The sequence below is a fragment of the Bufo gargarizans genome, chromosome 2 (genome assembly GCF_014858855.1).
Source record: "Bufo gargarizans isolate SCDJY-AF-19 chromosome 2, ASM1485885v1, whole genome shotgun sequence".
NCBI lineage: Eukaryota > Metazoa > Chordata > Amphibia > Anura > Bufonidae > Bufo > Bufo gargarizans.
In genome coordinates, this window is record NC_058081.1 from 88,955,332 (window position 1) to 88,967,616 (window position 12,285).

Below are 12,285 nucleotides of genomic sequence, written 5' to 3' on the forward strand. Positions count from 1 at the left end.
TACATGCACAGTAAGATTTCTTAGTGTGTATGGCAAATGTACACTGCAGTGTGAAAGTAGTCTTACTGTGGTATCCTATCAGATTTCATTTTATTTTCCATAACTTAAGATCATAAAAACTAACTAGATATCAGCAAATATGTGTAGAGACCTATAGCTCAGTTTCCTAGTGGATCCTGTATTCTGTACATGACTGAAGTTTGGATTGGTAGCAAAACTTTTGAAGTATCTCCAATGATAATGCTCTTCATAAATCTTGTGTTTTCCCATAGGTCTGGAAGTGTCCTAGACCACTGGAGTGAAATATACAACTTTGTGGAACATTTGGCTGAGAGATTTATCAGGTCAGTACACAAGCAATACTCCTTTGTAGTTTGCAAGCTGCAAAATTAGAAAAAACAAGTGTCAAAAGGGTAATTAAAAAGGATCCAGCAATGCCTACTCTAAGCAAGTGGCACATTTAGGTCTTATGCATATGGTGGCATTACAGCTCCATGCAACCTCTGAGTTGTATAGGGATATGGTACAACACTAATAGACTTTTATGGGGCCACCCTATAGCCCTGCATACCTCCAGAGAGGCCAGATTCGGTATGACATTCTCAATCAGGTATTGTATAGAAGTATTGCAGCATGCGGTGGTACACAGGATGGAGCCACAGGGACTCTCTGTGCCTCCTAAAACCCTCCGTGTACACAGTTCTGTCCAAAATCCCTGGACAGCTGTAGGTCGGTATTAGTGGCCTTGTGCTTGATAGACTCTGTGAAAAAATACAGTATGTGAATTTCATCTGATGCAATAGTAACTCCTCAGCTTCATATTTAGTTCTATATGTTGTCCCAATGCTGATTGCTTGCCAAGAGGACCAAAAGAAGGTAAGGAGACTGATTAAGGGTCTTACATGTGCTCTTCATTACATCAACTATGCTACTGCTTGAAGGTTTGGGGGGATTAGACTAAGGCTTGTACATTTAGCCATAAAAGAAATGTCATGAAGCAATTTCCTTTGTCCTTCTCCATAGCCCACAGCTCCGAATGTCTTTCATTGTGTTCTCCACAAGAGGAACAACATTAATGAGACTGACAGATGACAGGTGAGCATTGAAACACCAGGCTTGATATTTGACGAGAAGTTGTAAAATCTTTATTCATCTAAAAATTTGTTAAATAAAACGATTTGTGCCACAATGTTTTGGACCCTCTCCTAGTTTTGCCTACAAATACTGATGCAAAATGCTCACCAACAAACTATCATGTGAAATTAGCCTTAAAGGGCTTGTCCGGCCTTTCCCCCCACCAAAACCGTCATCAAGCGTGAAGAGATGTTGCAGCATACCGGACAAGACATTTGCTAAGGAATGTCCATGCATGCTAGAAGTCAAATCAGACAACCACTTTTAGTTGTGTGATTAGGACATGGTCGCATGATGACAGTATGCAGGGATGTTGAAACTGTTGAGAAAATGAAACACAAAGTATAGTTGAAACGAGCAGCGCAATTTATTATACAACGATTAAAGGGGTTTTCTGGGTAATAAAACTTATTTAGAAAAGTCTCTGCCCTTATGATGCTTCTTGGTTCCCTGCCAGTCTCGCAATGACCACTTAGCCAATCATTCGGTTGATGTACCTCAGCCATCGTAGATCTTCCTGGGACCAGGAAGCATCGCAAAAGGAGGGGCAGGGAATTGGTAAACTATGATTTTTTTTTTTCCCCCTGCATTCTAAGGCTTTTCTAAAGAATTTTTGTTGCTCTGACAACCCCATTAAGCTTAATTTACATAAATGATGCAATACTATTGTAGACACTATTTCAGAACCATACATGGTGACATCATTGTAGACATTGGGGGCTTCATTTGCACCATAATATTCTAGAGTGATCTAAGTTTGGTTCAATAGAGCGGAGAAGGTCCAGGTTTTGCAAATGTCACACAGACTCCACATTATGGCCATCTGTACACATTACATGCATGATAAATATCAACTCAGTATGTTTTTCCTTTGCAATTTTTAACACAGAGATCAGATCAACCTGGGGCTGGAGGAGCTACAGAAAGTTATCCCTGGTGGAGACACTTATATGCATGAAGGACTTCAAAGGGTAAGAAAAATAAATTTAACTATTTCCTTGGAACATTTTCATATCCTACTTTATAAAGGTGGCGTAGTATGAGCCATGTTAGGACTTTATGGCTTTATAGTTGTATATTTCCATGTAGATTATCACTGTAGCACTTGTAGGATATGCTCAAGGCCCACTCTCCTGCCGGCTCAGATGCACCCTAGGTCAGGCCCAATCATTAATGATTTCCCAAATCCCCATCTAGCTCTATCTCAGGCTAAAGAGCAGCTACAGATTTGAACTGGTATAAATTATAGCTCAAATTTAGCTGAGATCTATACCCTATGTCTGTGGTGTAGATTTCAGTTTCAGGCACATGGCAGGCAAAAATATTCTCCAAATGTATCAAGAAGCCTGTCTCTCTTTATACATTTGGCATAGCTTACTCAAATTCACTTTTTATGATGCCAAGCATATGAAAGACCAGTTTCTTGTCTTGGACTGACTCATTAAGGTCATTGGGAATAACAAAAAACAGATACAGAATGATGACTGATCATAATTCTGTCTGGGATCCTGTAAAAACAAAAGTCAAGACACCAGTGTGAACAGAATCTTATGTATTCTATGCACAAAACAAATATTTGGTTTCTCAATGATTTTCATCCCTGACACACACCCAAGCTACTTTTTAAAGGTCTAAAAACTTAATTGCTCCATTATCTAAAAACAAAACAAACAGTCCTCCCACAAAGCATACAACACACACACACACACACACACACACACACATAGAACTGCACATGTAATAACAGGTAATAAAACATTGTGTATGTTAGTAGAAATACCTTAGAAAAACTATATGAAGATGACGAAAGTTCTGACCTTAGCATTAGCATAGAAACCAAGATCACTTTGATGGAAAATGTACATGTAACAATAGTCACAGCACAATACAAAAACACAGCAATGGGCAAAGCTTAGGGGCCGGCAATGGAAGTACAAGGAGGCAGGGACGTAAGGCTGGGCCCCTCTCCACCAAGCAACATCCCCATCACCCTGTCCCATCTCATCGCAGCTAGTCAAGACTGCCCATGCTTACCATAGAACCCCCACACCCACACCTACTCCTTAGTTTCCCCGCACAGTAGTTATGCCCTCTTAGTGCCCCCACACAGTAAAACACAAATACTCTGAGGGCTTGTTCACATCTGTGTTGGAAGCTCTGTATGGAGCCTCTGGTGCAGATTCCTTCAAAAAGGCTGGACAAAAAAGTCCTGCATGCAGAGCTTTACTGTCCAGTAAAAAAACAGGGCCCAAACAAAAACTAAATTAACTCTATTGTAGTTAGTGGAGTCTTTTTAGCTCCATTTATTTCAATTATGTGCCAAATCCGTCACTTCTGTGATTTTCATTGTTCCGTTCCTCTAATGGAGCTGAATAAAGTAGTGATGTGAACTCCCCCTACTGGGGTCTCATTGAGGCTAACAACCTACTAATAACTCTTCCGCTAACTCTATCCTGCTGTATTCCTACTGTATTTCATGTCTGTAGCAGCACACAGTGGCCTGTGCTACCAAATGGCTGCCTGTCATAGGCTACAGACGCTTTCCAGCGGTAGTTCCAACTACCATCAGATAGAGTATGATTTGTCATGAAAAAGTGGTAATATCATGCCATTTTTGCCATGCTTTTTGCAAATTTTTGAGTTTTGTTGTTCATCTGATGGGTGTGGGAGATACTACTGGGAAGCTGTTATAGCCCACAAAAGGGTGACTGCTTGTTAGTGAAATAGATTTTCTGCTTCTTGAACTAATAATAAATACTTTACAGCAGCCTATCAGCAGTGCCCTTATCTCACTGTCTGTGTCCCGTAGCCTGGTGAGAGGAACTTCCTTTTCTGGCACCGGACATTGGTTCCAGTGGCCTTCTGCCTCTGTGGACCACCAATGGTCATGCAGTCTCTCCTACCGAGACCAGGATAGCCAGCCAGGGTCACTCATATCTCCAATATTGTTACTGTGTATGTTTACTGGCAGGAGAGGCCAGGGTCTTACAGTGTATCTGAGTTTCAGTGTAGAATCATAACTGTGAAAGAACAGGTTTTTTTTTGGGGGGGGGGGCTTTCCTAAAGTCTTCGTCAGCTATATTATTCCCTGTTTCAGCTGCACAGCTAGATGCATTTCACCCAGAAGCAGAGGGCGTACTGTACTGCTGTGATGACCTTTCCCTTACTTCGCACTATGTTTGTTTTCAGCTCTGGAGCTCACAGAACAGATAAGAAGGGGTAAATCCCACAGCAGTTTAGAAGCTGTTGTTTTATCAGGCTCAGGATCTCAGCTAGCTTCCTCTCTGCCGTCTTCTGTGTCTCTGTTACCAGGGATAGATCTTGCCTGAGAACAGACAGTGGACTTTAAATTAGGTGGCAGCATTTTTCAGGTAGATGCAGGCATATTTCTTAAATGAAGTGATTTTGAAATTTTCTAGTTACACCATTCTCTATTAGGGTACTTTCACACTAGCGTTTTTCTTTTCCAGCCCTGAGTTCCGTCCTAAGGGCTCAATTCCAGGAAAAAAAAAGATCAGTTTCATCCCCATGCATTCTGAATAGAGAGAAATCAGTTCAGGATGCATCAGGATGTCTTCAGTTCAGTCTTTTTGACTTTTCAGGACGGAGATAATACCGCAGCATGCTGCGGTTTTATCTCCGTCCAAAATTCCGGAACACTTGCCAGAATGCCAAATTAATTTACATTGAAATGTATTAGTGCCGGATCCTGCATTAAAAATGCCGCAATGCCGGATCTGTCCTTCCGGTCTGCGGATCCGTTCTTGCAATGCATTTGTGAGACGGATCCTAAAAATTCTGTCCAGCGACAGAACTGCTTGCCGGATCCATCTGCCGCAAGTGTGAAAGTAGCCTTAAATAAAATATATGTAAAATATATACAATTATGTGAAAGTACAGTAAGGGTGCATTCACATCACCGTTTAGCTTTCCGTTTTTCTGTTCCATCAGAAGAAGAGAGAGATAAAAAAAAACAGGATCCTGTAAAAAAAAAATGATCATGTTGCATCAGTTATGCATATAATTGCATAGGGTCAATTTTTTTTACAGGATCCAGTAAAAAAACTGATCCAGTTGCATCAGTTGTCATCAGTTTGAGCCATTTCCGTCTGAGATACGTTTTTTTTTAAATGGAAACAAAAGTACTGCATGCAGGACTTTTTTTCCTGTCTAAAAAACGGATCTCAGGGTACTTTCACACTAGCGTTATTCTTTTCCAGCATTGAGTTCCGTACTAGGGGCTCTATACCGGAAAAGAACTGATCAGTTTTATCCCAATGCATTCTGAATGAAGAGTAATCCGTTCAGGATGCATCAGGATGTCAGTTCAGTCTTTTTGACTTTTTAGGACGGAGATAATGCCTAAGCATGCTGCAGTTTTATCTCTGTCCAAAATTCCGGAACACTTTTTTTCCCCATTGACATGCATTAATGCCGGATCCGGCCCCGAGTTTTCCGGTAAAAAGGAATCCGGCATTGCGGTTTGCGGATCCGTTTTTCCAGATGACACCGGAGAGACGGATCCGGCATTTCAAAGCATTTGTCATACGGATCGGGATCCTGGTCAGTCTGACAAATGCCATCAGTTTCCATGCTTTTTGATGGATCCGGCAGGCAGTTCCGGCGACGGAACTGCCTGCCAGAATCCTCTGCTGCAAGTGTGAAAGTACCCTCAGACGGAAATGGTTCAAACGGATGACAACTGATGCAACAGGATCCGTTTTTTTTTTTACAGAATCCTTTTTTTTTTCCTCTCTCTCTTCTTCTGACGGAAAGAAGAACGGAAAGCTAAACGGTGATGTGAATGCACCCTAACTCTTTCAGACCGCCACAGTGGCTATTCTGCCCCTGCAAGGAGGCTATGCAACAAGCCATTAGCCAGGGTATTAAGATACAGGGCAAGGACCTCAAGCTGATGATTTTTCCCAGGTAAAGGAAAGCATGACTACAATGAAAATCCCCCAAAATTTTACAGACAAATTGAATACAGCTCCATCTGTATCTACCCATTACAGTGATGATCCTCTATAATTGCTCCCAGTTAATTATACATCGTAAAATCTTCACCCCTCCCTCTAATTTTGTAATAGAAAGGCAATGATGCTGCGGTTACATGAGTCTTAAAATAAAGCATCATTTTAGGGCCAAAATCTGACAATCCTCTCATTCCCTGCAGTAATCTAGTCCATTCACAAGTGACACGTGAATAGAATTAGAGAAAATTGCCTGACTGAGACAATTCTTTGGAAATGTGATGATCTACAAAACGTGAAGAAAATGTTACTGACCCATCATCATGACTCAGTGAGCAACTAGATCATCTCAGGTCACAGTCTGAGACATGAAGACAACATACATATCAACATATAATATGCACTAACCATCAATATAAACGCAACACTTTCGGTTTTGCTCCCATTTTGCATGAGCTGAACTCAAAGATCTGAAACATTTTCTACATACACAAAAGACCCATTACTCTCAAATATTGTTTACAAATATGTGTTAGATTTTGCCGAGATAATCCATCCCACCTCACAGGTGTGGCATATCAAGGTGCTGATTAGACAGCATGAATATTGCACAGGTGTGCCTTTTGACTGTCCACAATACAAGACCACTCTGAAATGTGCAGTTTGATCACTCAGCACAATGCCACAGATGTCGCAACGTTTGAGGGAGTGTGCAATTGGCAGGCTGACTGCAGGAATGTCTACCAGAGCTGTTGCCCGTGCAATGAATGTTCATTTCTCTACCATAAGCCGTCTCCAAAGGCGTTTCAGAGAATTTGGCAGTACATCCAACCGGCCTCACAACCGCAGACCACGTGTAACCACACCAGCCCAGGACCTCCACATCCAGCATGTTCATGATCGTCTGAGACCAGCCATCCGGACAGCTGCAGCAACAATCGGTTTGCATAACCAAAGAATTTCTGCACAAACTGTCAGAAACCGTCTCAGGGAAGCTCATCTGCATGCTCGTCATCCTCATCGGGTTCTGGACCTGACTTCAGTTTGTCATTGTAACCGACTTGAGTGGGCAAATGTTCACATTCGATGGTGTCTGGCACGTTGGAGAGGCGTTATGTTCACGGATGAGTCCCGGTTTTCACTGTTCAGGGCAGATGGCAGACAGCGTGTGTGGCGTTATGTGGGCAAGCGGTTTGCTGACATCAACATTGTGGATCGAGTGGCCCATGGTGGCGGTGGGGTTATGGTATGGGCAGGCGTATGTTATGGACAACGAACACAGGTGCATTTTATTGATGGCATTGTGAATGCACAGAGATACCGTGATGAGACCCTGAGGCCCATTGTTGTGCCATTTATCCACGACCATCACCTCATGTTGCAGCATGGTAATGCATGGCCCCATATTGCAAGGATCTGTACACAATTCCTGGAAGCTGAAAACATCCCAGTTCTTGCATGGCCGCATACTCACCGGACATGTCACCCATTGAGCATGTTTGGGATCCTCTGGATCGGCGTATACGACAGAGTTCCTGCTAATATTCTGCAACTTCGCACAGCTACTGAAGAGGAGCGGACCAACATTCCACAGGCCACAATCAACAACCTGATCAACTCTATGTAATGGAGATATGTTGCACTGCATGAGGCAAATGGTGGCCACACCAGATACTGACTGGTTTTCTGACCTTCCCCCAGTAAGGCAAAACTGTGCACATTTCAGAGTGGTCTTGTATTGTGGGCAGTCTAAGGCACACCTGTGCAATATTCATGCTGTCTAATCAGCACCTTGATATGCCACACCTGTGAGGTGGGATGGATTATCTCGGTAAAGGAGAAGTGCTCACTAACGCAGATTTAGACAGATTTGTGAACAATATTTGAGAGTAATGGGTCTTTTGTGTATGTAGAAAATGTTTCAGATCTTTGAGTTCAGCTCATGCAAAATGGGAGCAAAACCGAAAGTGTTGTGTTTTTTATTTTTGGTCAGTGTAGATATATATATATATATATATATATATATATATCAACCTAAAATATTAAAACAGTAATCTTTTCCATATGCTTACCTTTAGGATTCCTTACTGTCCGTTAGATTTTACTGTTTGGGTCCCCGACCACATCTGCATACATGCCTGCGCATTGACTTGTCCTCAGGGATGATGCATCACATCAGTGGGCTGGCTAGTCACGGGCAGCTGTAGTGACGTCACTATGGTCAACATGTCTCTGCAGTGACCAGTGATCAGTCAGCACTCTTACATGGGGATAAACATGCAAGCATGTAAACACATGAGATAACCAGTTTATTTTTGCTCCTTTGTTTTGCCAGTTAAAGGGCATGTGTCAGCAGATTTGTCCCTATGACGCTGGCTGACCTGTTACATGTGCGCTTGGCAGCTGAAGACATCTGTGTTGGTCCCATGTTCATATGTGCCCACAGTGCTGAGGAAAATGATGTTTTAATATATGCAAATGAGCCTCTAGGAGCAACAGGGCTCTGCTCTCTCTGCAACTGCCGTGCCCTCTGCAGGGCTAGGTGTGATGATGTTTTCACTGGCTGGTCCTGTCAATGAAAGCGGAGGGGTGCAGCAGTTTCAGAGAGAGCAGAGCCTCTAGGTGTAATGGTAACGCCCCCGTTGCTCCTAGAGGCTCATTTGCATATATTAAAACATAATGTTCCTCAGCAATGTGAGCACATATGAACACGGGACCAACACAGATGCCTTCAGCTACCAAGCGCACTTGTAACAGGTCAGCCGGTGTCATGGGGACAAAACTGCTGACAGATGCCTTTTAAGATGCTGAAACAGAAAATATTTTTCTGTTTTATACAGGCTAGTGAACAGATTTATCACGAGAGCGACAAAGGTAGGTGATTATTTTCTTATGTATGTAATATCTCCTATATTTTTGGGGAATGATTTATGCTTCAGACTTACGTCCATATTGTCTACCTTTGGTTTACCTTTAGCAGATGTTATGCAATCCTATATATATTTGTGTACATTGAAACCAGTAACTAAAAATGGTTAGGCAGGCAGGCAGTTGCCTAGAGCACAACACAAATGAGTGGGAAGTGGGGGTGCAATTTTGAAATAACTTCTGTTGTTAGACACTCGAGCTCCTACTATAGAAAAATGTGTTTAGAATCCACTTCTCACTAGTGTTACTTCCTGCGGATCTGAAACTGCGCTCCAGTGCCGATACGCTCTGCTAAAGCCCATGGGGAGGCAGCACATTTAGCAATTTCCGCCTTTGGTGCCCAAAAGCCTTATACTACTGCTGTTCTGTGCATCACTTTTGGCATCCACTATTCCTGTGCTATGACATCACTGTGTTTGCATTGGGAGGAGAACACCCCTTTACCACAATTTCAGATATTCAATTATTGGACATTTTGATTAAATCTTTGTCTAATTGGTCCCAAAAAATTGACTTAGATTTTAAATCTGATCTTTAAAGGGAACCTGTCACCGGGATTCTGGGTATAGAGCTGAGGACATAGGTTGCTAGATGGCCGCTAGCACATCCACAATACCCAGTCCCCATAGCTCTGTGTGCTTTTATTGTGTAAAAAAAACGATTTGATACATATGCAAATTAACCTGAGATGAGTCCTGTATGTGAGATGAGTCAGGGACCGGACTCATCTCAGGTTAATTTGCATATGTATCAAATCGTTTTTTTTACACAATAAAAGCACACAGAGCTATGGGGACTGGGTATTGCGGATGTGCTAGCGGCCATCTAGCAACCCATGTCCTCAGTTCTATACCCAAAATCCAGATGACAGGTTCCCTTTAAATCATATACTTACCTTATAACACACTGTACTGTAGGACTTTTTACGTTTAAAAAAATGTTTAATTTTTTTTTTTGCTTGCCAGTCTGTATACACGTACACCGCCTGGGGGTCATGTGATCCTCCTTCTTCATCTTTCCTGTTTTTTTATCTGAAAAATGGCTGCCGTTTTGAGAAATTCGCCCACCGTAAATTGCCAAACACGTGGCTTCGGATAAATTCTAAATGAATTAGATTTGTATAGAATCTGTTCGCTCAAGCTTTAGATAACAAAGGACGTTGCCTGAAATTGTGAAAACTAGGAAATACATTGTTACCGCCTTTATGTTATTTACCCTTCAAGGAGGTTGATTCTGCTACAGTAGACGTATACTGAATTTGGTCATTTAGGTCTTTTAGGTCTCAAGTCTATTTACAAGATTTTGTCCAAAATCACATTTCATGTTTTTATCTGTGCAGGTGACAGGACAGCAAGTGTTATCATCGCGCTGACAGATGGCGAGCTGCACGAGGACCTCTTTTATCGTGCAGAACAAGAGGTACAAATCAGTCTGCAAAACTTCTTCTTATTTATTAAAAATACAATGCCAAAGATGTGAGATGCAAGGGTTTGTTCCAACTTTACATGTTATCCCCTATGCACAGGGTAGGGAATAAACTGATCAGGGGTCAGAGGTAGAGATGAGCAAATCGAAGCTGACGAAGTGGAATTCGATCCGAATTTCAGGAAAAATTCGATTTGCAACTAATGCGAATTTTCTCGCGCTTCGTGGTAACAAATCGCAATTTTCCTAAAATGGCGGCTACACGTGTGAGGACTGAGGACATGGGGCAAGAAACTCTGGGAAGGCGGGATCACCCAGATTGACATGCCAATCAGCAGCCAGCCAGCTCTGTGATGTCACAGTCCTATAAATACGGCAGCCATTTTAGATTCCGACATTTTCCAGTGTTCAGAGTGCAGGGACAGACATGTGAAGGCGCTAGGGACAGCAATTGGAAAAATCTCATTGTGGAAAAAAAAAGACAGAAAAAAGGATTTATAAGTGCAGGGAAAGGATAAGGAAGAAATCATTTCATAGTGCAGGGAGAGACGTCAGAAGACGCTAGGGACATTGATAGGAAAGTGATTTACAAGTGCAGGGAATGATTATTTGGGGATCCAAATAGCTATTAGACAGCTCTGTCATTCCAGCCTTTTGTTATTAGGCTGCAAGTGTTATGTTGAAAAGGCTTTAGTAGCTTATATCTTAGTATCTTTAGTATCTTATATCAGTACTACAAGAAAAATATATACACATTTCACTTCTGAAGTTATTTTTGGTGAAAGCGTATTTCAGTAAAAAAAATAGATACACACTGTTGCAGTTATTACTGGTCAAAGCATATAGGGTCGCATTCAAGTACAACAAGAAAAATATATTCTCAGTGCATTTCTGCAGTTAAGGCCTCTTTCACACGACCGTTTTTTTTTTCCGTTTTGCGGGCCGTTTTTTGCGATCCGTATACGGTCCGTATACGGAACCATTCATTTCAATGGTTCCGCAAAAAAAACGGAATGTACTCCGTGTGCATTCCGTTTCCGTTTTTCCGTTTTTCCGTTCCGTTTAAAGATAGAACATGTCCTATATTTGGCCGCAAATCACGTTCCGTGGCTCCATTAAAGTCTATGGGTCCGCAAAAAAACGGAATGCATACGGAAATGCATCCGTATGTCTTCCGTATCCGTTCCGTTTTTTGCGGAACCATCTATTGAAAATGTTATGCCCAGCCCAATTTTTAATATGAAATTACTGTATACTGTATTTGCCATACGGAAAAACGGAACGGAACAATGGAACGGAAACGGAACCACAACGGAAGCAAAAAACGGAACAACGGATCCGTGAAAAACGGACCGCAAAACACTGAAATGGACATACTGTCGTGTGAAAGAGGCCTAATTCTGGTGAAAGCGTATAGTGGCCTATTTCAGTGCACTTTACTGGTGCACTTATTTGTGGCAAAAGCGTTCAGTGGCCTTTTTCAGTACAGAAAGAAAACTATATACGCACTTTACTGGTGCATTTATTTCTGCTGAAAGCGTTTAGTGGCATATTTCAGTACAAAAACAAAAATATATTCTCAGTTCACGTCTGCGGTAATATGTGTTGAAAGCATGGCTGGGAGTCAGCAGGTTGGCAGCAGTGGGAGGTCGGGAGCCATACGTGCCCAGGGTAGAGCACCTGCTTCGCAGCAGCCTTTGGCTGTCCGGGCATGCTGGAAGTTGTAGTTTTGCAACAGCTAGAGGCACACTGGTTGGGAAACACTGGCATATAAGGAGGGTAATGGGCATATGAAGGGAGAGAATGGGCATATAACTGTGTTTCC

The 12,285-nt window shown here is 42.1% G+C and overlaps 1 protein-coding gene across 2 annotated transcripts in view; it reads left to right on the forward strand.

Annotated features, from left to right (window-relative positions):
- The window catches only part of ANTXR1 (ANTXR cell adhesion molecule 1), a 207,805-nt gene that overhangs the window by 49,004 nt on the left and 146,516 nt on the right, over positions 1-12,285 (forward strand). For both annotated transcript variants that reach the window (XM_044279268.1, XM_044279269.1), the window contains 5 exons: positions 273-344; positions 1,024-1,095; positions 2,024-2,105; positions 8,948-8,981; positions 10,375-10,454. In XM_044279268.1, coding sequence (XP_044135203.1) covers positions 273-344; positions 1,024-1,095; positions 2,024-2,105; positions 8,948-8,981; positions 10,375-10,454 — 340 coding nt within the window. The remainder of the gene's footprint in view (positions 1-272; positions 345-1,023; positions 1,096-2,023; positions 2,106-8,947; positions 8,982-10,374; positions 10,455-12,285) is intronic.